Source organism: Zonotrichia leucophrys, chromosome 14 (assembly GCF_028769735.1).
Source record: "Zonotrichia leucophrys gambelii isolate GWCS_2022_RI chromosome 14, RI_Zleu_2.0, whole genome shotgun sequence".
Classification (NCBI taxonomy): Eukaryota; Metazoa; Chordata; class Aves; order Passeriformes; family Passerellidae; genus Zonotrichia; species Zonotrichia leucophrys.
In genome coordinates, this window is record NC_088184.1 from 15,944,172 (window position 1) to 15,971,625 (window position 27,454).

General features: G+C 51.8%; 2 protein-coding genes across 4 annotated transcripts; both read left to right on the forward strand.

The window, feature by feature from the left end:
* The first annotated feature begins 21 nt into the window (after positions 1–21).
* GGA2 (golgi associated, gamma adaptin ear containing, ARF binding protein 2) lies at positions 22–10,468 on the forward strand. 3 transcript variants are annotated; one of them, XM_064726426.1, is made up of 17 exons: positions 22–148; positions 721–805; positions 1,631–1,706; positions 2,201–2,299; positions 3,020–3,143; positions 3,622–3,725; positions 4,167–4,247; positions 4,908–5,045; positions 5,131–5,212; positions 5,762–5,881; positions 6,128–6,295; positions 6,518–6,573; positions 6,851–7,002; positions 7,806–7,975; positions 8,887–9,056; positions 9,387–9,506; positions 10,091–10,468. In XM_064726426.1, exons 1-17 carry the CDS (start codon positions 115–117, stop codon positions 10,199–10,201), a joined length of 1,890 nt encoding a protein of 629 aa, XP_064582496.1. In that variant the 5' UTR covers positions 22–114; the 3' UTR covers positions 10,202–10,468. The 3 variants fall into 3 exon arrangements, with proteins under 3 accessions (XP_064582496.1, XP_064582497.1, XP_064582498.1); XM_064726427.1 differs by having other exon boundaries at positions 9,387–9,497; XM_064726428.1 differs by having other exon boundaries at positions 721–785.
* Positions 10,469–10,802: 334 nt separating this feature from the next.
* On the forward strand, positions 10,803–26,273 carry COG7 (component of oligomeric golgi complex 7). Its single transcript, XM_064725954.1, has 17 exons — positions 10,803–11,082; positions 11,701–11,849; positions 12,328–12,444; positions 12,594–12,762; positions 13,725–13,807; positions 14,556–14,678; positions 15,994–16,192; positions 18,179–18,306; positions 18,659–18,813; positions 19,988–20,104; positions 20,613–20,678; positions 21,344–21,530; positions 22,498–22,638; positions 23,914–23,997; positions 24,317–24,431; positions 25,441–25,584; positions 25,758–26,273. The coding sequence occupies exons 1-17, from the start codon at positions 10,917–10,919 to the stop codon at positions 25,922–25,924; spliced, it is 2,310 nt and encodes a 769-aa protein (XP_064582024.1). The 5' UTR covers positions 10,803–10,916; the 3' UTR covers positions 25,925–26,273.
* Positions 26,274–27,454: the final 1,181 nt, after the last annotated feature.

A 27,454-nucleotide genomic window follows, 5' to 3' on the forward strand; every position in this document is an offset into this window, starting at 1 on the left:
CACAGCAGCCACACGAGCCCTTCCCCAGCACAGCCCACCCCAGCAGCCTCACGTGGGCTGCCCTGGCCGCCCGGAGCCGCTTCCTGCCGGGCACAGGGACGCGGGCACGCAGCCATGGCTGGCAGCGGGCAGCTGGAGCGCTGGCTCAGTGAGTGGGGCTGGGGCTGCGGGGCTGGGCTGGCTCTGCTGCCTCCTCCAGCCTGGGTGGGCACTGGAGCAGCTTCAGCTCCCTGGGGAAGGGGCTGCTGCCCCCATGGAGCCCTGGTAGAGTGGTGTGGGTGCTGGCTTGCTGCATCTGGCTTCTTCCCCATCTGTCCTGCCCCCAAAGCTGGCTCAGTGACAGACTGGCAAGTGGATAGAGGCAAAAAAGACTTTTTCTCCTGAATTCAGCTGTGCTAATGTGTAAACTGCCCGTGTTCCAGCACAAGTTTTGTAGTGGTCTTGGGAGAGCTGCCTGTAAATGGTTTTTAAGTTTCTCCTGCTAAAAGCAACATCTGCTGTTGTCAGGCTGTGCTTGACTTTAAGTGTGTGCTTGGGACTATATTTTTAGGCAGGCTTTAGTAACAGCTGTTTCCTGCTCGTCCTGGATCTCCCTTTTCTGCCACAGAAAGCTCTGGAGCAGCGGCAGCAGCGAGGTCTGAGCTGCTTCCTGCTCTGGGCAGTGGCTCACACTGAGCCTGGGCTTTGCTTCTTCCTCTCTTGTTTTTCTCCCTCTGTAAGATGAGGCCACTGACCCGAGTGTCTCCGAGGAGAACTGGGAATGCATCCAGCGGTTCTGCGAGCAGGTGAACGCTGCCACGGAGGGGTAAGGCAGACACAGAGCTCTTTGTGCTCCCCTTGTGGATCTGTGGGGCAGGGCCTGGGGCTGTGCTGTGGGCAGCTGAGGGTGCTCGCGGGGCTCTGCCCCTCCTGGGAGCAGAAAGGAGTTGGAAATAGGAGTTGGAAATAGGAGTGTGCCAGTGCGGTGGAGGGTGATGTCAGGGAATGGGCTCTGACACCAATGCTGGAGCCCACGGGCAGCAGGTCCTGCTGGCCGTGTCCTTGGGGGTCTGCACAAGGATTCTGCTGTGGGGTTCTGCAGGGGAGCCCCCAGGCAGCTCAGCCTCAGCTTTTCAGACAAGGGAAGGATCTCTGCTGAGGTTTCCTCACCTTCCAGCTGACAGTCTGGCCTCTGTGGGAAGTAGCAGGGACTAATTAAGCTAGTGACCCATCAAACCTTAGTGATCATCCCTGTGTTTAGAGCAGGCTGAGTTCAGAGCTCATGGCCTGGCACCCACACGTGCCCAGGAGCTGGCACAGGCTGTCCTGGCTGTCACTGGAGCTCCTGCAGCTGCAGAGCCAGCTCTGGTGGTGCCTGGGCAGGGACACCCCCAGCCCGTCCCTCTGCTGCCTCCCAAAGCGCAGCCCTGGGCAGGGCTGGGGGGCAGTGCTGGGGTCACCAGTCCAGCCCTGTGTGTGTGCAGTGTCCCTGGGCAGCACTGTGCCCAAGGAAGGGTGTCTGTCCTGCTGGCAGCCCAGCAGCTGCCCTTCTGTGCCGACCCAGCCCGGCAGCATCTGCTCTTCCTGGGAGCTCGTGCATGCTGTGACTTTCTTTGTGACTTGCTAAATGACTTGCTTTGCTCTTCCCCAGCCCGTGGTTTGCGCTGAGGCTGCTGGCACACAAAATCCAGTCCCCTCAGGAGGGGGAAGCCCTGCATGCCCTCACAGTGAGTACTTCCATCAGCACACAAAGCAGTCACTGGGAAACAGCTGGCAGGTAGAACAGAGCAGAGAGGATAGCTCTCTTCCTTTGCTCTTAGATGTCCATGTCTTTCTCTTTCTCTTGGATGCCTCTCCATTTCACTTTCCCTTTCACAAGGGCACAGTGGGGGCAGTAACAGCTCCTGTTCCTCCCCAGCTGCTCTGCTGAGGTGTTTGTTGGTCTGCAGCTCTGGCTGTGTGAGCTGTGTCCCACCACCAAGGCAAGAGCTCAAAAGTTGTTAGTGATGGGTAGAACAGAGCAGGAGGCCTTAAATGTGCTGCCTAGGAAGGCTGGATGAAGGAATAAAACATGTTCTTGCTGCATGGCTTTCTCAGCCTCTTGTGTTGGTGACTGCAGTGTCAGAAAGTTCTTAGATTTAGTAATATAGTGACAAAATTTTTGAAAGCTCCCCAAGCCTTGTGTTTTCGGTTCCTGTTGGTAACATTTTGCTTTTTGCAGGTGCTGGAGACTTGTGTGAACAACTGTGGTGACAGATTTCACAGTGAAATGGCAAAATTCAGGTTTCTGAATGAGCTGATTAAAGTGCTTTCCCCAAAGGTAGGTGGTGGTGCTTACAGGGTGTTTGGGGATAAGGAATGCACTCTGCTTTCTCAGAGGCAGTGGGATCTTGTGGCCATGCTCCTCTTCATGGGGCTGGGCCTGCCTGAGACACCCTCTGAGCATCACACCATCCATTTCCCTTTCTGGTGGCTCCTGCACACATTTACCACTGGGGCACGTTTCATTTTCCATTGCATCAGCCCAAGGGCAGAGCTGCAAAAAGCTGATTGCAAAGAAGTGCTCAACTGAAGAACAAAACTCCTTGTCTCAGTCTCAGGCTTGATAACAATTTCAGTGAAGCCACAGACTCTGAAGCACATATCACTGAAGACAATTCTGTTACTGCTCTGAGAGGACAGGTATCATTTAATCAGTTGGAAATGCCTGGCCTTGGGAGGTTTGTGTTTTTATAGTTAAAGGAGTGGTCATAGGCAGTAATGAGAGAAAATGGAGAAAGCACCCAGATGCTGATAAGAGATAAGAATGAATAATGTTTGTTTCTGGTTTTGTTCAGTTTTCCTGTATCTGGGGCTGGCTGAGGCCAGTGCTGTGACTGTATTGCAGCAGCACAGAATGTTTTCACTAAAATAACCTGCATTGGGTTTCAGATTCAATAACTGATCAGAGAAGTTTGAAGTGGTTTAATTTTGATTATTATAGTATGTGTGTGTGATTCTCATTTGAGATTTTTGTCTTTCTTTACTGTCTTGTTTTCAGTACTATGGAATTTGGTCTTCAGAAAAAGTCAAGTCGAGGGTCACAGAAGTGATATTCAGTTGGACAGTCTGGTTTCCTCAGGAAGTCAAAATCCAGGATGCTTATCAGATGCTGAAGAAACAAGGTTCAGTTCTGTTATTTCAGTTTCCTTTTTAGCCTCCTGAGCCCATGGTTTCCCCCACAGATATCTGCTCCCCTCAGCTTGTGACTCAGCTTTTTCCTGACATGCTGTGTGTGAGGAGAAGGGACAAAGGTCCCAGGCTGGCTGGGTTCTGAAGGATGCATGGAACTGTTTAAAGGGATTTTCCAAAGAACAGCCTTCCTGAGCACAGCTCAGACCAGTCTGAGGCCCCTGCTCACACTGTGGGCAGGGGAAAAGCACAGGACAGGCTCAGAACTGATCTTTGCCCTGGAATATCTCCCAGGGTTATGAGAGATGAGTTCAGAGGGATCCTGGGGTGGATTTTTTCATCCACTCCATTATATTTAGTGGTCCCCAGTGGTATTTTAATCTGGAAATCTGTGCAAAACCTCATGCACTGTTGGGCATTGAAGTTTCAGCAGCTTGGGCATCACTGGAAAACTGCTGTTACCTGTTCCAGGGATTGTAAAAGAAGATCCCAAACTGCCAGAAGACAAAATTTTACCTCCCCCTTCTCCAAGACCTCAGAATTCTATTTTTGACACAGATGAAGAGAAGTGCAAGGTAAACCTTAGAGTCTTCATGCCCCACCCTCTGTTTTGTCCTGATGAGAAAAGAGGTTCAGTAATATTTTGGGAGCTTCTGCTGTTTGAGACAATCTCAGAATAATGCTGATGCCTCCTGCAGTGCAACAGCTAGAGAACTCTCTGAGGCTTTGTCAGAAATATTTCCTTAGAAAACAGTGAAACTTTTTTACAGAAAAGCATCAGTTTCCATGAAATTTCCCCAAGGGAGGGCTTCTCCAGGTCTTACAGGAGTTCTGCAGAGCCAGAGACCCTAATGCTGAGCAGCAGTGTGTGCAGGAGCAGTGTGGCCTGGGCTGGGCTGTGGGACAGGAGCTGACACCCCAGGATGATGGAGCCGTTGTGCAGCAGTGGCTGTGGCGTGGGCACAGTGCCAGGGCTGCTGCTGCTGCTGCTCACTGCTGCCCGTCTGTGCCCGCAGCTCCTGGCCAGGCTGCTGAGGAGCGGCCGCCCCGCGGACCTGCAGGCAGCCAACCGCCTGATCCAGAGCGCCGTCAAGGAGGTGGGGGCTGCCCCAGGGCCCCTCTGCCCCGGGGAGGGTGGGGAGCCTTCCCATTTCACAGGGCACCCTCTGCACGCAGCCCCAGAGAGGGCACCGTGCTCAGTCTCTAAATTGTTCTGAGATCACAGCTGGGATCATTTTGTTTTGTTTCCCTAAAATGTGCCCTTGCCAGAGAGGGAATTTGTGAATGTGCATAGAGCAGGACACTTCTGTGTCAGTGGGACCTTGGCAGTAGTACTGCAGAAGTGGCTGGAAATTTCCAAAAATAAACTCAGTTCCCAGATGGAAAGAAGTCACTTCTGTACAGAACTGCCTCTTTCCTGCATGCAGTGTGTGTGCATGTCTGGCCTGTTTACATGTTCCATCTGAAGGAGCATCCCACTTCTCTGCCCACGCAGGAGATCTGGTTTAACAAAGCCCTTGGTTGTTCTGTGTGGCAGAAGCCACCAACTCCCAGCTCAAATTCTGAAGTCACACTCGTGCCTGTGGTGAGACGTATTCCATATTCCACAGCACACGGCCAGGGTGCCTTGATGGGGCAGCTGGGGGCTTGTTCTCACCTGTGCTGCTTTGTGCCTTCTCTACCTGCAATAAAATATTAATAGGTGTGACCCTGAGTGCTCCAGCCAAGTCACAGTAATATTTCATTTTTCGTCATAGGAACAAGAAAAGTCAGCTCAGGTGTCCCGAAGAGTGAACACCATCCGTGAGGTTTCTGAGAACGTCAGGCGTATGGATGAGTTCCTGGAGAGCTACAGGAGAGGTGAATTATCCCCAGGTGACCAGGAGAGCCTGCAGGTGAATGCTCTTTCCCCTCCCTTGCAGGGGTGGCCCGGACAGAGGTGTGGGTGTTGGGGAGCTCAGCAGTGCCGTGTCCCCCCAGGCTCTGTTCCAGCGCTGTGAGAGGCTCCGGCCGCTGCTCTTCCGCCTGGCCAGCGAGGCCGTGCCTGACGAGGAGGCTCTGGGTAAGAGCCAGCACTGTCCTTGTGCCCCTTGGCACTGGCACGGGGCTGTGCCCTGCCCTGGGAGGGGAGTGCTGGCTGCTTGGCACCCTGTGGGCAAAGCTCCCCCCTCTCACCATGAAACCATGCCCAGGGAAGTGGCATTTGGTCTCCTCCTGCTCGTCTCTGAGGAAGCTGTTAATTTTCACTTGGAGCCCAAAGTTAAACACTGAATCTGTTTCTTCAGATGAGGTGGTTTTCTGAGTTTTTTTGAGTTCTGATGTTCAGAGAACTGAAAAGAAAGTGCAGAAGAGATGGCAGGAATTAGGAACACTTTAGAGATGGGATAAGATTTCAAAGGGATCTTGATAAATGTGAGAGAGGCCTGGAATCAGCAGCTGTGTGTGCAAAATGGAATGAAAAGTGAGTGAGGAGCTGAGGGCCCCCTGCTCTGCTGGGCCTTGCTCCTGAGCTGCACTGTCCCTTCCTCAGGAGCATTTTGGGGGGGGTGCTGTGGAACTGTCTGACCTTCCCCTGGAAGATGAGTGTTTTGTGTGTGCTCTGGTTTCCCAGCTGAGGTCCTGCAGGCCAATGACCAGCTCTCCTGGGCGCTGGGGCAGTACAGGCAGGCTGTGGCCAGCCAGGAGGATGGGGATGGAGCAGGTTCAGCTGCCAGCTCTGCCCGTGCACCAGGTGAGGAGCCCCCACAGCAGCTCTGCCCTGCATGCCAGGTGGGAGTGGGGTTTGGCAGGGAAGTGCTGCTCAGAGAACGAACCTGGAGAAAGTGCTGTAACACACAAAAAATATTACGTCACCATCATTTTCTCTTGCATATAATTGACAGGAGATACTCCCCAGGCTCCTCGCCTTTGAGGCACAGCTGCAGCCGTGGCTGTGCCAGCCCTCCCCAGGCTCCAGCTAACCGTGTCTGTTCCCCAGCGTGCCGAGCAGCCCCGCGGCGCACGAGGAGCTACACCCTGATCGACTTCTCCGAGCTGGAGGCCACGGCCCAGAGCCCCCCAGAGCCCTCTGCAGACACAGCCTCAGCCCCCCGGCACGGCAGCACCGCCTCCAGCTGCCTGCTCGAGGAGCAGCTGCACTCCTTAGGTCTGTACGTGCACCTTGGTGCCCCCTCCTTACTGGGGTTTGGGGTCTTCAGTCAAGGGAGGGGAACTTTGGCTTCAGCATCAGTCCCAAGGGAAAGTGGGGCCTTCCGGATGGAGGTTTGCAGGGATGCAGTGTCTCCAGCGGTGTCAGACAGCAAAGGAAGCACCTGTGGAAAGCCCTGTTTTCTGTACATTATCTGTGGTATTTTGGTGTCTTTCTTAGGTCTCAGCAATTCCCCTGTCACACAGGAACCACCCCCTGATTTTGGCCTGGCAGAGGTGAGTGATGCTCAGATACTCTGCTGTCCATAAGGTATAAAGGACAAAAATCAGAGATGATTCCTGCTCTGCCTTTCTCTGGCAGCCCTTCTGGTGTAGCACTCTGTTCTGAAGGGAAACCGCAATCCTTGTGCTCTCAGGTGCAGTTTGCAACCAAATGACTCTTGTGTATTTCTGCTTTAGGTAGTGGTGTGTGATAAACAGAGTTATTTTCAGTGCAACAGGTTTATTGTTGCTGATATTATACAGCATGAACAAGAAGAGCCTTGTTTTCCAGCCTGCTGTACACAATGGCTTTAGGGAAGGTGTAAGTGCTGTTCAAAGCCTGGCACCACAGCAGGGCTGGGAGGACAGCTGTGCAGGGAAGAGCGAGTTCCAGAGCCTGGATGAACAGCTCTCTCCACCACCCAGGACCAAGACATCCTCTTTGTAAGTAAACTCTTCATAACAGAGTCAGATCTGGGGGCTGAGGAATTCTTTTACAGCAGGGAGGTTTAGGAAAACCTTTCAGCTACCTCTGGTTAGTGATGGCAGGTGATCCATGCACATATTGGCCCTTTCCTGCAGCTCTGCACTGGTTAATTGTAGTTAATTGCACACCTTGGACCTTCCAAGGGTTAGAAATTTGGGGAGACAAATCCTATTGGTTGATAACAAGGTGATGTTCAGCTAAAAGAACAAAAACCTTATGGTCAGGCCTTTTTATAAAAACCTGTCACTCAAAAAGCCCTTTCCTCAGCTTTCTCCAGTCTGTGGCAAGGGAGTTTCCAGACATTCAGTGGAAGCTTGGAACAGTTCACAAATCCAATTAATCTCCACAGATCTTCAGAGCAGGAGACTATTACAGTATGCTTATACAGTCTGTCATATTACAAGAAACTTTACTGAAGATTTTCAGCTTCCCGTGATGTCTTTGAGCAGGAATTTACTTTGATCTGCCTGACTAGGGCTCCAGGGAAGCTGTGCTCAGGGATGGCAGACTTCCAAAGCCCTAAACCTAAGTTTTACCATAGTAACAGAACCAAAATCTGCCTTAATGAATTTTGAAACAGCAAGATCTTCCACAGATGATAGAGTTCTTGAATTCCTCAAGGGCTCAGAGTGTAAGTCTGTAGTTTCTTTATACCTAAAGGGTATGAGGGATTGGGAATAGAGACAAACACAGCAGAAGACAGTACATTCCCTGTAGTATCCCTGCTTAATACAAGCTTTCTGCATGCCTTTCTTTGCAGGGATTTATCACCAATGAAATTGCCCTTTCCAGATCTTCCAAATAACTCAGTGGCAGATCCTCCCCTCCTCAGTCCAGGCTATGATCTGAAGCCTGCTGCCTCTTTGCACCCAGCTTCCAATGATGCTTCTCTAGAAAACCTTTTTGTGCCTTTAACTTCAGTTACACCAAGTAAGTACAATTCTGTGCCCCAGCTCTGCTTACTAGAGCTCTTCCATGAGTTTTGCAGGACAGGAAGCCAAAGTAGCTTCATGCTGTGTGGGTCACTGGGACAAGTAATGACTGTTCTGTGATGGGCTTAATGTACCTGAGAATTTGAGCAGGTGCTAGGGATCAGAGCATGAGAATGTCCTTGTCCTCCCTACTCATTGCTCAGGAGTTTTCTGCCCTGCCTGATCTTTGTGATGTGCTTCTAAACCCTGTCCTTCACACCTTCAGTCAAGCTTCAAACAGTTATTCCACTAAAAGTCCTAAAAAACACTTTTGAGTGGGAGTTGCCCCACTTCCTAAAGCAGGAAGCTCTTCATTCCACCTTTGCTTTTTGGTTTCACACTGTATGGCCCAGCTCTGCAGCTCGATCCCGAGCATTTCCTGGGAATGTCACCCTGAGGTCTCAGCCTGGGGCCACAAAGCCTTGGCTCTCACTGCTGCTGAGGTGCACAGACATCCTGATCTGCCTTCAGCCTCAAGTGAAGCTCTTAGCAGATTTTGGAAGGGCAGGATGGTGACAGTCAGGTGTGAATTAGCCAGGCATGGATGGTAAGGAGCCAAATCCTGTGTGTGCCCAGAAAGGCACTTTGCTTTTCCCACCACATCTCTGTTGGATCCACACCTGACTTCTCTCAAGGACTGGTGGAACCTGAGCTGCTAAATCCCAAAGGCAGACATCCAGATTCCTGTCTCTGCCTTGGAGGCAGATGTAAATCAGGGGCTGTGTGCCACTTGGTCTGTGAGTTTGCCAAAGGAAGTAAAAGTTTGTCTGCATTTTCCTTTTTGCTATTCCTTATCCCATCTTTCCTGATTGCCCTCAGATGGCAGAGGAAGCCAGGCCTTGATTCTGGTTCTCGATTTGTCTCTTGCAGGCACCATCTCTCCACTCACTGTGTATGACAGGAATGGTTTCAAGGTCATGCTCCACTTCTCCAGAGACCCAGCTCCCGGCCGACCAGGTGTGCTGGTGATGGTTCTGTCCATGCTCAGCACCTCAGCACACCCCATTAAGGACATAGTGTTCCAGGCTGCAGTCCCAAAGGTGAGAAACCTGTGACAAATAGCAGAGATGCTCAGAAATGTCCTGAGAAGAAGGGTCGCCATTTCTTACTGAGTGTTTGCCTTGCTCATGGGAAACTGTGTGGCTCCCTGTCTCTGCACAGAGATCCTGTTGCACAGTGGTGCCTGTTTCACTGTGTGTGTCCATGGATAGAACTGGCTGTTTAGGAATATCTGCCTTTAGTGGCAGGCTGTGCTTCTCACTGAATGAAGAGTCTGGCTGATGTACCTTTAACCAGCTCCATGGCTCACTGAGGCTCACAGCCCTTTCCCAGCATGGATTAACAAGTGTTTATTTTGTTTTCTCTTTCAGACCATGCAAATTAAGCTACAACCAGCCTCTGGTTCTGAGCTGCCAGCCTTCAGCCCTCTCCTCCCACCTGCAGTGCTGTCCCAGGTGCTGCTGCTCTCCAACCCACACAAGGTGCTGCTGGTGGGCACTGGGAACTCCCTGGCTGTTTGTGTGAAAAATGGGGAGACCCCTAATAACGGGGAGGTGTAGTGGAGAGACAGGGCAGTCTGGACTGTGCTGGGAAGATGATTTTCTGCTCAAAGAGCTGTCAGAGCTACAGTCTGAAGGACTGTGCGGGCAGTTGTGCAGGGGCCTGTGCAATTCTGGAGGACCTGCACACAGACACAGCTGCAGGCACTCGTGGTGCAGCTGATGGAACACAGGGACACCCAAGGCACAAGTGATGGGTGGCAGATCTTTTGCACTGGTGGATAGTTATGAGACCCAAGATCAGTGTAAGGAACTCTGAGTAGGCTGCCCAGGCCTGGATTGCCAACATGCCCATGGCTGGAATGCACAGTTATGTTGCTCTTCGAGTTGCTCTTCTCTGTATTAGGTTAGGATAAGTATATCCTTAGGTTAACCTATCCAGGGTTTCCTCCTGTGCAGAGCTTCTGCAAGTGTTTCCCCTTTCAGAGGTGGCTGACTGCAGTGAGGCCATGAGGGGTGAAGGAGTCTGGGAGTTTATAATCATGGTGTGCCCCTCTCTTTCCCTTCTCTCGCAGGATCCCATCCGCCTGAAGTACAGACTGGTGTACACGCAGGGCCTGCAGCCCTTCTGTGAGGTGGGAGAGGTGACTGGCTTTCCAGAAGCAGAGCTCTGGGGCAGGAGCTGAAGTCCAGCTGGCGCAGACACTGCCGTGTGTCCGATGGGGAGTGACTGGGGACCAGCAGTGCCCCGTGAGGGCACCGTTCTGGGGATCTGCCAGCTCCTTCCTCCTTGTTGTGCCCGCAGGAGGAGGAGTGTGGGCTGGCTGCTTGTGCCACAGCCTGTCGCTGCAGCTGAGCCTGCTTTAAGGAGCCTGCCACGCACACCTTCCTGCTGCTTCTGGGCCATCTCCCTTTACTTGTGAATTAAAAAAACAAAGTGAATCACACCAGCATTCAGCCCCCGTGCCAGCCTGTTCCAGGGACACAGGGACACCCCGGCTCGGTTTCCCCGGAGCCAGTGCCGGGTGCAGAGAGGGGCGCTGGGCCCGGTACCGGCAGCGCTGGGAGGGAGCAGGGCCGGGCACAGGGCCGGGGCCGCGGCTGGGCCCTGCCGGGGCACGGACAGCGGGGCTCCCGGCCCCTGGCCCGCCCCGTTCTCAGCCCTGCCCGCCCCGTTCTCAGCCCCGCGCCCTGCCCGCCCGTAGCCCCGCGCCCCGGGCCCGCCCTTCACCGGACCCCCGGGCCCGCCCCGTTCTCAGCCCCGGGCCCGCCCCGGCCCGCCCCGTTCTCAGGCCCGGACCGCCCCGCGTTTCCGGGTGCGCGGCGGGGCCGGGCCGCAGCCGCCGGGGCCGTCCCCCCGCTGTCCCCCCGGCTGTCCCCGCTGTGCCCCGGTGCCCCGCGATGGACTTCTCGCGGTTCCTGTCGGACGAGTTCGAGGTGAAGGGCTGGGTGAACGCGGCGTTCCGCGCCGTGCAGCAGGAGGCCCCGGGCAAGGTGGACGCGCACGCCGCCACGCTGGTGATGAAGCTGCAGCTCTTCATCCAGGAGGTCAACAACGCCGTGGAAGGTGCGGGCACGGCTCGGCTCCTGCGCGTCCCCACCCCGGCATCCGCCCGGGGCACACGGGCAGAGCTGTGCCGGCCGCCCCAGGCCGCGGGGGCGAGCCCGGCCTGGCCGGACCGGGGATCCTCGCACCCATCTCGGGTCTCGCAGCTGCTCTCCAGCACATCTGCGTTAAATGCTGGGAGGCGGCAGCTGCTGCCAGCGCTGCGTTAGGTGGGATAACAGATGGGATAACAGCGTAAATGTCTTCTCCTAAAGGGCTGCCCAGCCCTGGCTGCCCAGGGCAGTGTTGGAGTCCCTGGAAGGTTAAAAAGCCGTGTGCATGTGGCACTTGGGGACATGAGTTAGCGGTGGCCTTGGCAGTGCAGGGAGAACGGCATTGGACTATTGGGAACAGTCGGACTTGGTGGTCTCAGAGGGCTTTTTTAAACCTAAACAATCCCATGGTAAAATATATATTTAAAGTTTAAAGATACAGCTGGAGATTTGTTGTTTGATGCTTTGCTCTGTTTTTTAGCATTGGGTTTTTTCAAGTGCTAAAGATTAGATAAGGTTATTGAAAGCTTACCTGTTCGTGCATGGGCTGCCACCCCTCCTCACTGGCTGCCCTGTGTTCCTGCAGAAACAAGCCATCAGGCTCTCCAGAACATGCCCAGAGTCCTCCGGGAAGTGGAAGTCCTGAAACAGGAGGCAACCTTCCTGAAGGAGCAGATGATCCTCGTTAAAGAGGATATAAAGAAGTTTGAAGAAGACACAGCTCAGTCCATGCAGGTCAGTTCTTAGCGTTTATCTGCAGCTTGTGAAATTCTGAAAGTTACAGAGCTGTTCATGTGAAATAACCTTGTGAACTTAAGACAGGAAAAGCACTTTTAACATCAGTAGTGGAAAGGTGGGTGTGACACAGCTGTGCAGGCTGCATGTCCTGAGGAACAGCTGTCCAGGTGTCTGTTCAGAGCTGCTGGTTCCTGGCTGGGGGCTCTGGTTTCTGCCTGGGGTGCAGAGCATTTTCAGGCCAAGTGGATGCTAAAAGAACAAGACCAATATTCAAACCAACCTGTTATTTGACTTTAAAAGATGATTTTACATCTCTAGCTCCTTCAAACCATTTTATCTTCTGCAATAATATAATCTTTTCACACCTTTTTGTTTTTAAAATTTAAGCAGAAGGTAACTCCCAAGCACCTGTGAGAGCCATTTTTTGTTTCAGGGTGTAACAAAACAAAATAACACGGTGTTGTTTTTTCCTCAGGTCCTGGTAGAGATTGACCGAGTGAAGTCCAGGATGCAGCTGGCTGCCGAGTCACTTCAGGAAGCAGACAAATGGAGCACACTAAGTGCAGATATTGAGGAGACTCTTAAAACACAGGTAAACACTGAATTATTTGGTATTTGTGCCTGCAGCTTTCCAGGGAGCTGTGTTTAAAAGCCGGTTTTTGAGGCGGCTGTGAAACACGTCCCTGGTGCTGGTGCTGTCTGAGGTTGCCCTGGGTAACAGGCTGCCTTTCCTGCTTGCAGGACGTGTCCCTGATCGCAGCCAAGCTGACGAGCATGCAGAGCAGCCTGGCCATGCTGGTGGACACGCCGGATTACTCAGAGAAGTGTGTGCACCTGGAGGCGCTGAAGAACCGCCTGGAGGCCATGGCCAGCCCCCAGATTGTTGCTGCTTTCAACTCCCAGTCTGTAGGTCAGTAGCTGCTGGTGGCATTTACTGTCAGCACTGAGTTTGTGGTCTTTAAAACCTCTTTAAAACAGTTTGGGTGGAGAGTTGGTGTCCTGAAGGCTCCTGGCACTGGCTCCTGAGCTTCTCCTGGAGGAGCAGGTGCCCTGGAATGTTTTGGCAGTGTGCTTTGATTTTCCCGTGGTTGGATGTACCTGTGGCCACTGCAGGAAACAAGAAGATTTTATGGGCCACGTGGATGTACTGCTCAAATGAGCAGAAGGGCCTTGGCTTTCTGTTATCATGGTGTTATTGGTGTAATCAGGAAGGAAGTTTGTTTGGAAGTGTTCTGACTTCCTACTACTTTGTAAAAGCAGCTGTGCAAATTCTCCTTAGAACTTTGGTCTTTTTGGACAGTTCTTTGTGCTGTTCTTTCCCTGTGCTGCTGTCAGTGCTTCTGAACAGTAGTTGTTCTGGTTGTTGACACTCATCTCTGTGCCCCTCGAGCTCCTGCAGGGATCTGGGGCTGTGGGGTACAAACCAGGGTTTTGAGGAGCCTGTGTTTCTAAGCTGTGTGCAGGAGCAGCTGTGCCATGAGTCAGTCTGAGGCACAGGTGTCATTCTGAGGACAGGTGAAAGCAAAGCTGAGGCCTTTGTCAGGTATGCTTTAGGTTTGTAAGTGCTGGCTTGTTTCTATGAGCTAATTATTTCCTTCTAGGAAATGCTCTGGCTTTAATACTGGATGTGTTAGCACTGTGTGCTGGTTAGGAAGGTAAATTCATTCATTGTGTCTGCTGTCTGATCTTGTTTGAGGGTGGGTTTCAGGCAGTTCTGCTCCTGTTTGAGAAGATAAGCAAACGAAGATGAAGTTGTCTCTTTCTGTGTAGACCATTGTGCCTGCTCCCTTGGAAGAGGAGTTCTGGCTCAGACTGATGTCTCACCCTCAGCTTTGAGGCTGATCCTGATGCCTGTTATTTTGTTTTGTTTAGATCAGGCAAAAATGTTTGTTAAAGTCTTCACTGAAATCGATCGGATGCCCCAGCTCCTGGCTTACTATTACAAGTGTCACAAGGTAAGTGTTTTGGTAGCACTTGAAGGAGGAGGAATAGCGGTGAATTCTTGCTGGGCTCTGACTGCAGAGGGAGCTGCTGCCCCACGGATCTCAGCTGTGCTCTGCTGGGGGATGGCACCTGTTCTCTCTCTGTTTCCTTCTGTGCCTTCTCTTGCTGGCTCTGGCCAGCCTTGCTTACTCCCCGTGTTGCAGGAGCAATTCTCCACTCGGGGCCCTGTCCCTTCCTGCAGCAGACACAGGCTGTGTGTGTTCTGCTTGATTTCTCTGTGCCTCATGGTTTTACTTTGCTTTGCTCTGGATGTGGCCGTGTCAGCAGTAACTTTATTACTGCAACTTGCCAGCTGCTGACTTCTGTAAACTCTTTTCAGGTAAGATTAAAAGTTGGAATTCCAGACAGTTCTGTAGCCATAACCTGAGCTTCAAATTTCTCACATGACTGTGACTTTTGAGGATTAAGTTCAAGGCTGGGGCTTGCCAAGTATTTCAACTATTATGTGGGGGTATCAGTTGCAATCTCATTTTATGAGTAAAATACCAATGTTAATTAAATCTTTGAATCACTAAGAAGCTGAAAGTCTTTTCCTTCTGTGGTGCTGAATTATATGTTATGCTGAAAGGGGAGAGGGGCACAAGGGGGAGCCTCATGTTTTGGCAGAGGCGCTGTGCATGGGGAGTGCTGGGTTTGGCATAGCAAAAGCAGGACCTGTGGCCTGTCAGTTTTCCTGTCAGATGTTGTGTTTCCCTTCAGGTGCAGCTGGTGGCCGTGTGGCAGGAGCTTTGCCAGAGTGACCTGAGCTTGGATCGCCAGCTGACCGAGCTGTACGACACCCTCCTGGGCACCTGGCACAGCCAGCTCCAGTGGGCAGCACAGGTGCAGTGCCAGGCTCTGCTGCTGGGGGGGGACGGGGCTGGGCACCCTCTGCATCCTCACACAGCCCTGAGGAGCTCCTGGCTGCTCACCCTGTTACACTCTGGGCCTGCCTGCTGCAGGCTGGGCTTTGCAGCCCTCTCACTGCTCCTGGTCAGCCCTTGCAGGCAGGATTGGAGCTCTGCTGTTCCACCTGCAGCAAGGTTGCCGTGTTATTGACATTACAGCTGCTCTATCACTTTCATCTGTATCTTAAGTTAAAACTAATTTGTTGGTGTTGTAAATGTGTTCTGTTGCAAGACATTTGAAATGCCTGAATTGCTTTATCACTTGGCCTGGAGGAAGCCCTCAAGGTCATGCTGGACTGATGCATGTTGCTCTGTGTAAGATATCTGGGGGCTTCTGCTGTCACCCCTTGGAGTCTGTGTGCTTGTTTTCCCTGCCAAGAATAATGTAGGATCAAAAAAAGTTTTTGTCCTTTGGTGAAATGAAGAAATAAGTTCATATTGTTGAAGAGTTTTTCATCCTTGAAGGGTAAGAGATTCTTATCTTCGTGTGACAAAGCCAGTGTCAGTGCAAGGCCTGCGCTGAAGAGGAGCTCAGTGTTTCCTTGAAATGTATTTTTTCTGCCTAATGATTCGATGTGACTTACAGGTCAGATGTCAGGTTACATTTTAGCAGATATTCTTTGAACCAGGGACTGTGAGAAATGGCACGTGGGGCACGGCTCCTGTCACTCAATCTCCTCTGTTGCTTCTGCTTTCTGAAAAACTCTGGGACCTTTCTGATGGTAAACCCAGCTTTCAAAGCAAATGAGCAGAATAGCTGATGAAAAAGTCACAGTGAAGGCTGTAAAAAGTTTTATGCTAGTGGAGTGCCTGATTCTCAGCTGATTACAGACTTTCTAGCCTTTCCACTACTGACTTCTGCCTATCTGACCAGTAATTTGGCTGATAGAGTCCTATTTCTTCATATTTTACTGATTCATGTTGTTTCCCAACACACCTGTGTAAACTTGAGTGCTGTGTTTCAAATGCCCTCTTCTGCCAGGTGTTTTTAGAACCACTCTAGTGCCTGTGTTCTGAATTCAGTTTTTGACCTGTGCCTGTTTTCTAGTTTCTTGGTGGCTGTACTCCATGTACGGCCCTGGACTTGCAGTCAGGCTGTCTGTGTGTAGGTCAGCGTGGCTCTTGCAGCCTGAGCTGACACCTCTGGGTTCCTCACCCCTTGTGGGCTGTTCCAGGTGTGGCAGCTGCTCTCTCTGCTGTGTGTCCTCTCAGGTGATGTGCTTTTGCCAGTAGCTGTTCTGCTGCCACAGGTTTTCAGGAACCCGCATGAAGTCGTGACCGTGCTGCTGATTCAGACCCTGGGAGCCCTGGTGCCTTCCATCCCCGTGTGTCTCAGCACTGCCATGGAGAGGACGGGCCAGGACACCAAGCTGGCCCAGCTGCTGGAGCTGCACGATGCCACCGTCCACTTTGCCAAGGGGCTGGAGGTGGCCATGCTGCCAAACCTCAGTAAGGCTCTGCCTCTGCGTTCTGCCATTCTGTGCTGGCCCTTTGTGAAGTCCCATTGTGGGATTTTGTTTAGTTTTAGGTGGAGGGGGGGATTATCTCTTCTGAGCAGTGCCCAGTTCCACAGCACTTGCACCTTTGTGGTTGTGTGTGTGTATCTTACACCTGAGCTGTTGACACAACACTGAGTTTCCTGAAGCTGCCCTGTCCTGAGCTGGCTCTGCAGGGTAAATAGCATTTAGCACTTCTCCTTTTACAAGATTTACTGTTTCTTCTGTCTCCCAGACAAGGAAATGTCTCCAGGGAGGCAGTGAGACCCATTGTGAGAGATGACAAAGCAGAAAAGTTGAGGAGTTTCCTGGAGTTATCACATCTCACTGAACAAGAGAAAACCTGCTTGAAGACTGCATCCATTGGATGCTTGTATTTGTTTTTGTCGTTTTTCTGTTGCTGCTGGCTTAGGGTTTAATCAGGTGACAATGCCCAGTGTTTTTTCCCAGCAGCATCTTCAGTGTTTGTTTCCAAATCTGCCTTGTGGTTTCCCCTCCCTGGGACATTTGTCTTTTTGGTCATGATTGCTGAGTGATGCCTGCAAACCACACTGCAGTGAGGTGCTGTTTGCACAAGCTTACACCTGACTGGAGCTGTTGGCTATTTATAGACCCTTTTGAATTTGATGGGGCTGCTTCAAAGGCTGGCTGTGGGAAAATCCAAAATTAAGGCTAATGGAGCATTTCTGATGCTGTGCTTCCTGTGTTTGGTTCCTCATAACATTGTCTTGAGCTGTTTAAACCCAGATTCTTTCTTGATCCTGTAAATTATGATTGCTGGGCAATGTCAGGGAGTGTGACTGTGTCTGTTGTCAGGCTGGTTGCGTACACATCAGTCATTTTCTTATTTAGTTTGTGGTTCATTATAGAAATTAGTAAAAAGGACTTGGAAAAATAATGCCAGATTGTAGAAGATGATGGAATAGGAAGACTACTGTTGAGCTGTTGTCTGAGTGTGTTTAAAAAAGCACCCAAGGCCTCTATTTCTGTCTCTTTTAGTGTGGGGTAAGATGTTTGAGAAAAGAAATATCTCAAGAATGGAAAGGCCAGGTGACTCAGCTGAGGAGACTCAAACCAGTTCCTGCGTGTGTGTGTGAGGGGAGGGCTCAGCTGTGATTCACAGCATAATTCAGTTTGGAAGGGACCTTGGGAGATGATCTGGTCCAGTCTCCTGCTCCAGGCAGGACCTGCAGTGAGGTCAGGCTGTGCTTGGGGTGCTGTTCAGTCTGGTCTCCAAAGTGTCCCAGCACAGAGCAGTGCTGGCTTTGGGCAGACTGCTCCGTTGCTTTCCTGTCCTCAGGGTGTGACAGCCTTCTCTGATAGCCAGGATTCAAAGTAAATTAGGTCTGCTGCAGGCTGGAGTTTGGCAGAGCTGTGTGAGAACAGCTGGTGTCCAGTTCTGATTTGGGCAATAATCATTCAGCCCTGCTTTGTGTTTGGGCTGGCAGCTCCCTGCTCAGGCATGGCACTGAGAGGCTGAGTCTGTGCTTCTGCTTCAGCTCTGGGTGATGAACACTGGCACAGTAGTGCTGAATGAATTGAATTAGTGTCAATTATTTCAAGAGTGAACTAGGCTTTCTGATAAATGAGGATTGCCCCTGTTTGACACTGTGGGAGTAATGTGTTTCACTTCTCAGATGGTTTCAGTTCTTCTGCTGTGGGTTGGAATGTTTGATAGATTTTTGTCACCCAGGCTGTTTTGGGTCAGTGAGTGCTAATTTTCTTGAGACACTTGTTGAGGTAGAACATCTTGGTTTTAGGAAGCAGGTAGAGATAATAATCTTGTTTCTAAAAAATAAAAAACCCAATCTGTGTAGTTGAGATTGAAGCTGTTGGGCAGCATTCCAAGCCTGTGCAGGCAGCATGCTTTAGTAGCTTGAAATGAGGCTTTTAGCAACATATTCATCTCTTTGTAGACTAAACATGTGATTCTTTGTAGAGGAGCAGAACCTGGTGAAAGTGATGGAGCTCGTGGAAGTGGTGTATGCTCCCTACAAGCCCTATCAGCTCGAGTATGGAGACCTGGAAGAAGAGAATCTCCTCATCCAGATCAGTGCAGTGCCCTTGGTAATGTACCAGTCTTTGCTCAGCTGTGCTGGGAGAGGCTGAAGCTTCCCCTAAACACTGGGGTCTTTGTCACAGTTACTGCTCTCTCTGCCCCTCTCCCTTTTGGCTGTATTTCCTTTCATTTGCAGAAGATTCTGCTGTTGGCAGAGCTGTTTTTCCCTGGGGGGCTCAGGGTTTGGCAGCCTGGCTGTTGTTGCAGTCCGTGGGCAGGAGGGTGGGAGCAGCAGCATGGCTCTGCCTCTGGAGTTTCACAGGAAAGGAGGGTACCAGAGAGCACTGTGTTGCACAAGGTGTGTTTCTCTTGCCTGGAAGGAGGGGCAGGCTCAGCGTTGTTGTTGCTGTTGTTATTTAGGAGCACTGGGAGGTGATTGATTGTGTGCAGGAGCTGAGCCACTCGGTCAGCAAGCTGTTCACGCTGGCGGCCGGGGCCATCGACAGCTGCGTCAAGCTCACGGATGGCCTGGGCGTGTGTGGGCTGCTCAAGGCCCTCAAGGCCCTCTTCTCCAAGTAAGCTGCCTTTAGCTACTGCTCCGTTCATCCAAGGCCTTGGTAGTTTATGGAAAATGGCTGAGAGCAGAAAGTGTCTCTGACTGTGCCGTGAGTCATCAATATCCCCCTTGCCACTTCATTCCAGCACGGGCTGTTTTCTAGAGGAAAAATGGAAGATTTTTTATGGCTAAATCAAAGGCTTGCCAGCTGTTTCCGATTCTGGTTGGGGAGAGTTTTCATTTTTAATAAATACTTTTGAAGGAGAAAATGTTTCCCAAAACAAAATAAGGCAAATTAGGCTGGTGAAAGTAGATCTCAATGGGGAAATAAGTCTGGAGGTTGAACTTGATCATCTTGGAGGTCTTCTCCAACCATATTGATTCTGTGAATACACAGTTACTGGGACAAGTGACCTCACATTCAGGATCTGCCTGTAAGTCTGAGATACCCCAGAGTGAGGTTCACTCTTAGTTCTTGTCTTAAAGTATCACTTTCCTATTCCGATACTGATTTGCTCCTTATTCCTTCACGGTGCTGAAAGAGCTGCTCACAACGTATGAATCAGGTATTGCTGCCCTTTGGGAAGGGGAAAGAGGAAAGCACAAGTCTCTGATCTCACCTTCTTTATAGGCAATTAGAGAGCAATGTACCTGCCTGCAGCTTATGGGCATTATTAAAAAGAAAATGGGGGTGGGTGGAAAACAAAATGTTCTTCTCTTTATCCGTGTTCTCATCTGGGGAGTAGCTGAGAAAACAAATTCATGAGATTGTTGTCACCATGTTCCTGGAGTAAGAGCCAAGTGATGTTGGAGTAGCAGGAGCTGCATAAAGTTTTCCTGGTCTTTCCTAGGAGATGGCCAATGTAGTGGTAGCTAAAATATCTTACTCCTTCCTTCTCATGGGCAGGGAGAGCTCCTGGTAATCCACAGGCAGCAGACTGAGGCAGCCACACTGCATCTTTTGTGCCCCTTGTCTTGTGGTCTGGGCTGGAGTGGGCTGTGGCTGATCAGTCCCTCACATCCACCTGTTTGGAGTGGAGCCAGAGTGTCTCTTCTGCACTCCTTTTAGTGTTTCTGGTTCTTTCTGGGCCTTGCAGAGCACTGACTGAACAGATCACAGGACATGCCTTCGTGCTGCTCTCCAGCCTGTTCTCTTATGCTGGTGCTTCTCTCTGCTCCGTTTCTCACTGCAGGTACACATCTGACTTCACAAACACGCTGCAGTCCATACGGAAGAAATGTAAACTGGATGATGTCCTGGCAGATTCCCCGTTCCAGGAGGACTGGACTGCCTTCCAAAACTCTGTCCGGTAAAGGCTTTGGGTTTGTTTGTCTGGCTCAGAGCTGATTTTTGTATCAAAGCTGAAAGGGAACCACTCGGAGTCAGTTTACACAAGTTCTCCGTGCAGAACACAGGGCTGAGCTCGCTGTGCTGCTGCAAGCACCAGTGTCACTCCTGGGTTTCAGGTTGCTCCTGGCACGGGGAGGGCTGTGGGGCTCCCCACCCTGCCTGGAGCGAGGCTGATCTCATGTCACTTGTAATATTAGCAGCTCTTAGGATTTTTCCCGGTGACACTGAGCTGGCCTTCCCACGATGACAAGTAGTAGCATATGGATGAGGCCATTGGGCAAAAAAAGTCAGTGTTATCAAATGGATGCAGAGTTAACCACCAGATTGACTCTTGACTGATGTGTGGGCTGTGGTTTGGTTATGGCTTTTCATAATTACTTGACATGGGTCTGAGATGGGTTCTCTGAGGGGGTCTGGCATTATCTGCCTCAGATCTCACAGTGTGTTTTTGTCTTGTTCTTTCCCAGGATAATTTCCATTTGTGGTGAACTCCTTCATCAGTGTGGAGACTTTGAGCAGCAGCTGGCCAACAGGTGGGCGCTGGTGACTTTAATTCAGAGCTGCCAATGTAGGAACCGAATTGAAAGAAAACAAACTCCAAGGTGTTTTGGTTGCATAGACCATGGAGGGAAAGGCACCACTGATTCCCCTTCCCCATGCTTTGACATGTCAGAGAAGGGGCACAGACTGTTCTCCCAGCCGTGCTCCTGAGGCAGTCCCACAAATCCTTTTCCAGCGGGCTGCCAGATGGGGTCAGGGAGGAATTTTCCACCAGATCAAATTGGCAGGATCCTTGTGACATGGGGCGTGAATCACGTGCTGAAATGTGTGGGTGTGCCTTACCTGTTGGGTTCCCTGGAACCTGAGCAGGGTAGGCACAGGCAGCACGTGGATCTGTTGTAAGCAGTGCAGTGCCCAGGCTGTGGTTCCTTCAAGTGCTCGGTGTGACTGGCGAAGAGCCCAGCCTGCAGTGCTCAGTGGGGCCCCTCTGCCCTCCCAGGGCACAAACCCCCCTGCTCTCCCAGCATTCTGCAGCTGGTGAGCTGCACCGAGGATGAGAGGGCTGGCTGCAGGGCTCTGTCAGTGAGTGCTCTCCCTTGGGGTCACTCAAGGGTGGTGCTGGTCCCCGGGCCAGCATGAGGGCAGGACTGCTGAGTCCTGAGGGTTCTGCTGGTGACTTTTGTGTACTTGTTTTCAGGATTTTGTCAACTGCTGGGAAGTATCTCTCAGACTCCTACAGCCCTTGCAGTTTTTCTGGCTTGCAGGACACCAGTTCTGCAGAAAGGAAGAGCTCCATAAAAAATCCCTGGCAGGAATACAATTATCTCTCGAAGGAGAATCCATCTGAGTATGCCAGCCTTATGGAAACACTTTACACCCTGAAGGTAGCCCTGGTGCCTGGAGGTTGCCTCTATTACAGTGTGCTCTTGGGCCCATAGTGGGTGGATGACACCTGGATTCCCTCTCCAGTCTTGTGACTTTTCATGCTGGGCTGCAGCCTTTCCTTGGGCTGTGTTCTGCAGAGACACTGATACACAGAGAGATGAAATGTCCAAACCCAGGGAGCCTGGACTCATTCCATCCCTCCCCAGATCCTGGCTCTGTTTTGTGAACCAGCCCTTATCAGCTCAGGCGAGGGAGATTTTATCACACTGAGCATTGGGAAGGTTGTGTTGGAGCCATCTCAAATTCTGGAGCCCACACACCACCTTCTGAGGCTTTCTCTGCCACTTAGGCTCTGCTGCCCTGTCCAGTCTGAAACAGAATTCTGCAGGATCATTCATGCATGGATCTGTGAGCAGGGTAGAATGGCTTCAGTTATCTTCTCATGGATCTAAGTTATGTTTGCCACCATTGGTCACATGCAGTAGTGAATTCAAGGTTATGAGTTTTATTTCCTCAAAATGTTTTGATTTCTTCTGCACTTGGTTTCCCTGCAACTTTTGTGGTTCCACCTTCAGTGTCATGTGTCTGACTTCAAAGCTTGACTGAACTGTCCAGTTCCACAGGTCCTCTTCAGGTAGAACTTAATTCCATGCAGGGTATCAGTTGTGTCCTCTGAGTAAAAGGCAGTTTTGCCACCTTCTCTGCAAGTTCCTCAGTATCTAGCATGTGCCAGAGCCTGGGGAGGCTGGAATGTGGTGCTGGTCTCTTGTCCTGCAGTTCAGGGAGCAGTGGCAGTTTCTGTCCTGAATAACTGCTTGGAATAAGTCATTCCAAAAGAAACGGGCTGTGCCATCACAGAGAAAGCTGTGCAGCGCAGGGATGGCCTGCTGAAACCCCTGTGTGCCAGCAGAGCCCCTGTGTGGCACGGCAGGCCGCTGTGTGTGACGGTTTCTCTGTGTGTGGCAGGAGAAGGGCACCAGCAACCTCACGCTGCTGTCGCCGTCGCGCGCGGCGCTGGCGCGCCTGAACCAGCTGTCGCACCAGCTGGCCTTCGACTCGGTGTTCCTGCGCATCAAACAGCAGCTGCTGCTGCTGCCCAGGATGGAGGTGGGCACGGGCTGGGCCCGGCGGGGGGCTGCCTGGGGGGTCCCTTGGGTCGGGGTTTGTATCTGGGGGTCCCTTGGGTCAGTGTTTGTTTCTGGGGGATCCCTTGGGTCAGTGTTTGTGGGGATCCCTTGGGTCAGTGTTTGTGTCTGGGGGTTCCCTTGGGTCAGTGTTTGTGTCTGGGGGCTCCCTTGGGTCAGTGTTTGTGTCTGGGGGCTCCCTTGGGTCAGTGTTTGTTTCTGGGGCTCCCTTGGGTCAGTGTTTGTTTCTGGGGCTCCCTTGGGTCAGTGTTTGTGTCTGGGGGCTCCCTTGGGTCAGTGTTTGTGTCTGGGGGCTCCCTTGGGTCAGTGTTTGTGTCTGGGGGCTCCCTTGGGTCAGTGTTTGTGTCTGGGGGCTCCCTTGGGTCAGTATTTGTGGTCTGGGGGTTCCCTTGGGTCAGTGTTTGTGTCTGGGGGTTCCCTTGGGTCAGTGTTTGTGTCTGGGGGCTCCCTTGGGTCAGTGTTTGTGTCTGGGGGCTCCCTTGGGTCAGTGTTTGTGTCTGGGGGCTCCCTTGGGTCAGTGTTTGTTTCTGGGGCTCCCTTGGGTCAGTGTTTCTGGGGGCTCCCTTGGGTCAGTGTTTGTGTCTGGGGGCTCCCTTGGGTCAGTGTTTGTGTCTGGGGCTCCCTTGGGTCAGTGTTTGTGGGGATCCCTTGGGTCAGTGTTTGTATCTGGGGGTCCCTTGGGTCAGTGTTTGTGGGGATCCCTTGGGTCAGTGTGGCTGGGGAGTCAGTGTTTGTTTCTGGGGGCTCCCTTGGGTCAGTGTTTGTGTCTGGGGGCTCCCTTGGGTCAGTGTTTGTGTCTGGGGGCTCCCTTGGGTCAGTGTTTGTTTCTGGGGGATCCCTTGGGTCAGTGTTTGTGTCTGGGGGCTCCCTTGGGTCAGTGTTGCTTAGCTGTCTCCTGCTCAGAACGGTTCTCCCCGGTGCTGCAGGCAGTGGAACATTTTCCCTTCCCTCACCACAGCCTTTGCAGCACAGGTGTTTGAAGGCTCTGCTGTTTGTTTGAGGTGTTGCTTTTCTGACCCATGTGAGCATGTTTGCCACAGGGAGCTGGGCAGAAAAAGAGTGGGTGTTTTGGGCCTGAGGGATAATGTGGTGAAGAGTTTTCCCACCATCTGTGTTCTGCTTCCTAGAATGCCTTGGGTAGTCACAGTTCGTGTTGCTGGGTCACCCCTTTTTAAAATGCTGGCAGGCTTTGTGCTCTGGGAGGTCATTGGTTCATCCTGCCCTTTCTGCCTTACAGGGCTGGAGTTCTGGTGGCCTTGGTGAGACCCTGACAGATGACCTGCCAAACTTCAGCCTGACCCCTCTGGAATACATCAGCAATGTAAGAGAACTCAGCTGTCTTTCTGCTCTAGAAAACAAATTGCTGGGAACACTCCAGAGAGCAAAGATTTGCTTGGAGTAGCAGTTCTCTGTACAGGTCTTTCTTACCATGAGTGTTTCAGTGGCTGCTTCTCTGACCTTGTGAAAAACTGTTTCTTGTACCAAGTGTAATGATGCACGAGAGCCAATTTGTAGGTGAGTGAGTGGCTGTCAGGCTCAGCTCTCTGCTTTCAGGTGTATTTACTGCAGGTGACCTTTTCTGTGTAAAGGACTTGCCTTGCATTTGTTCAGTGACTCAGCTTTTGGTGTTTTTATTCTAGATTGGGCAATACATTATGTCTCTTCCTCTGCACCTTGAGCCATTTGTCACTCAAGAGGATTCTGCTTTGGAACTGGCACTACATGCTGGAAAGCTGCCATACCCCCCAGAGCAAGGTAGGTGAGACCAAAGGCTTGGGTGTCTGGGGAAAGCTTTCCCATCCTGGCATCACACGGGTGGGATGTGACACAGTGACAAAACCATCGGAGACCCTTTCCTATCACACTGCTTCTTCCAAGAATCCTTTGGTAAAACCCAGGAGGAGCCTCTAAATAATGAGTAAAACTTGGTTTTGTTTCATTCAAACTGGAAGCTTTGGCTTGGTCTGTGTGAGTTCGGTGTTCATTAAAATGGAGGTTTGGGGTCTGAAGAGTTCTGTTGGGTTTTGGCTCCTGTTCCTGCTCCAGGGGACTGGCCCTGCCTGCTGTGTCACTAATCCTGCTGCAGGTACAGCAGTGGCCACCTAATGCCTTTCCCTGCAGGCTGCCAGTGTACCTGCTGTGCTGGCTTTAGTCTCTTTATGGTGTTATTATTTCCACAGACAGTGAAGAAGGCATAGAGCTTGGTATTTACAGTCTTCCTGGAACCTTCCACACTCTTTAGTTCAGGCTTTTGCCTTACTGTTATGTCACCTTGAAGCATTTCCATGTTGTAATGCCTCGATAATTTTCAAAACGCTAATGGAACACAGACTGCCTTCAGGGCTGGAAAAAAGCTCTTGTGAATCCTTGTCACTGCCATGTTTGCAAACTGCTCCTGGAAGAGGATCCTGTAGGAGTGCCAGGCAGTGCCCTGTCCCAGCTGGTCACCCATCAGCCCTTTGAAGTGACTTACCTGGAGGGTAACGCAGGGAGTGTTTTGGGTCTGGAGCTCATGCCAGTGGTGTACAGCACAGGGGGAGTACATGACTGCTTGGATTAGTCCAGAACCAGCTGATAAACTCTGACTACCTGGATGTCCTGTGGAAGGAGCAGTTCCGATGTTTTTAACCAGTTATTAGTTAGATGTTTGGATGTCATTAACCAGTTGTTAATTAGCTGTTCAGCTGTTATGAACCAGTTAGGATTACATGCTGTAGCAGCCCAGGGTGGCTCAGCAGTGCTGCTAACAGGACTGTGTGTGCAGGGGAGGAGCTGCCCGAGCTGGACAACATGGCTGACTACTGGCTGGGCTCCATCGCCAGGGCCACCATGCAGACCTACTGCGAGGCCATCCTGCAGATCCCACAGCTCTCACCTCACTCCACCAAGCAGCTGGCCACGGACATTGGTGAGCTCCCGGGCACAGCTCTCGTCACCCACGGCTGCTCTGTCACCGTGCAGGGCTCCTGCCTGGGTGGGAGCTCTCCGTGACAGGATTCCCTCTGTCACCACCAACAAGGACAGCTTTCATTTCACAGTGTCTGTTGCAAGTTAAATACCATTTTTTCCTTAATTTTGCAGATTATCTCATAAACGTGATGGATGCCCTGGGCCTGCAGCCCTCACGGGCGCTGCAGAACATTGTGACCCTGCTGAAGGCCAAGCCAGAGGAGTTTCGCCAGGCTGCCAAGAGCCTGCCCCGCCGGATGGCCGCTGGCATCGCAGCCATGAGGGGCCTGGAGGCTTAGCTGTGCCCTCTCTGCCCTGGCATTGCAGCCATGAGGGGCCTGCAGTGCCAGCTGTGCCCTCCCTGCCCTGGCATCGCAGCCATGAGGGGCCTGCAGTGCCAGCTGTGCCCTCCCTGCCCTGGCATCGCAGCCATGAGGGGCCTGCAGTGCCAGCTGTGCCCTCCCTGCCCTGGCATCGCAGCCATGAGGGGCCTGCAGTGCCAGCTGTGCCCTCCGTGCCTCTGGCCCCTGCTCAAGGACTCATCTCCTCACATTGGTTTTCATTTCTGCAAGGACAGTGAAAAGATCTCTGGGGACTAGGGGAATTTATTTCAGACTAACTTTTAATAAAGGTCTTTGTCTAGGAAAAGCTTGTTCCATTCGTCCATCTTTAGAAATAAGATGTCCTGCGGCCAGATTTCCCAAAACCTCTGCATGACCCTGGGTAGGTTGAGGAGTGCTGGAAATGTTCTGCCAGGTGCTGTAGAGTTCATGCTTTGTGGCAGCTTTTTCAGAGAATTTAATCTACTGGATCTGAGGTGATGGCGTAGATGCAGCACAGAGGGAACTGCCTCTAGGCAGCAGCCACTGCTCAGGGCTGTTGTAAATACAGGGTCAGGAAGGTTCTCTTCAGCTGACAGTCGAGGCTTGATAAAGCTCAGCCCTGAGAATAAAACCAGCTTTGTAGGTTGTTCCTGGTGCAATTTCACTTTTCAACTGAAAGCCATGAAGTTTATAAGGAATTTAAGGGAAGTGGTGCTTCCTTGTAGAATTTATTACCGTTTGTTATACAGATTTTTGTGAAGCAGCTGGTCCAGCCTTGGTGTGCTCTCCTGGGAGACAGCGGGGCAGAGCACAGGGCCTGGGCTGGCAGCTGAGTCTCGAGCAGCTGCAATCCCCTTTGCTCAGCTGGGCTCGGGCTGGGACGGAGCTGGAGCCAGGCACTGGGGACACTGCCCACTTTTATGAGATGTCAGACACCTCCAGGAGCCAGCTGTGACTGGAATGGTGAGCTGTCCCTGTCCTGCAGAGAACACTCTGTTCCCTTCACCTTGCTGCAGGGAGGGTGAAGCTCACCGGCCGTGCCTCTCCCAGCCTTCCCCTGCCCCAGTGCTGCCAGGGAGGGTTTTGGGCTGTTCCTTTGCTGCTGTTGGCCTGGGCTGGCAGCCAGCTGGGGCTGAAGTCATGAGGACACGGTGAGCAGCCTGGCACCTGCTGCCCAGCCCAGGACCTGTTGGTGACAGTGTGAGAGGTGATGCCCAGGTTCTTGCTCTCAGCATTCCCCATGTTCTAGGAAATATGTTCTGGTTTTTCACTGTTTTATCCTTTGGAGGCCTTTGCCAAGGATGGCACTGCACACAGTGAGCACTGATTCAGGAGGGGAGGATGTCAGGGCCTTGTTTCCCGCTCAGCTGTGGTATGGGATCAAGTGCCATCACTCTACAAGGCTCTCCTGTGGGAAAGGAGGTTGTGCTTGTGTGTTTGTGGTGCCCAGAGATGGAAATGGTCCTTTCAGGAGACAGAAAAAGTGTAGGACAGCTTGTAAGGGCT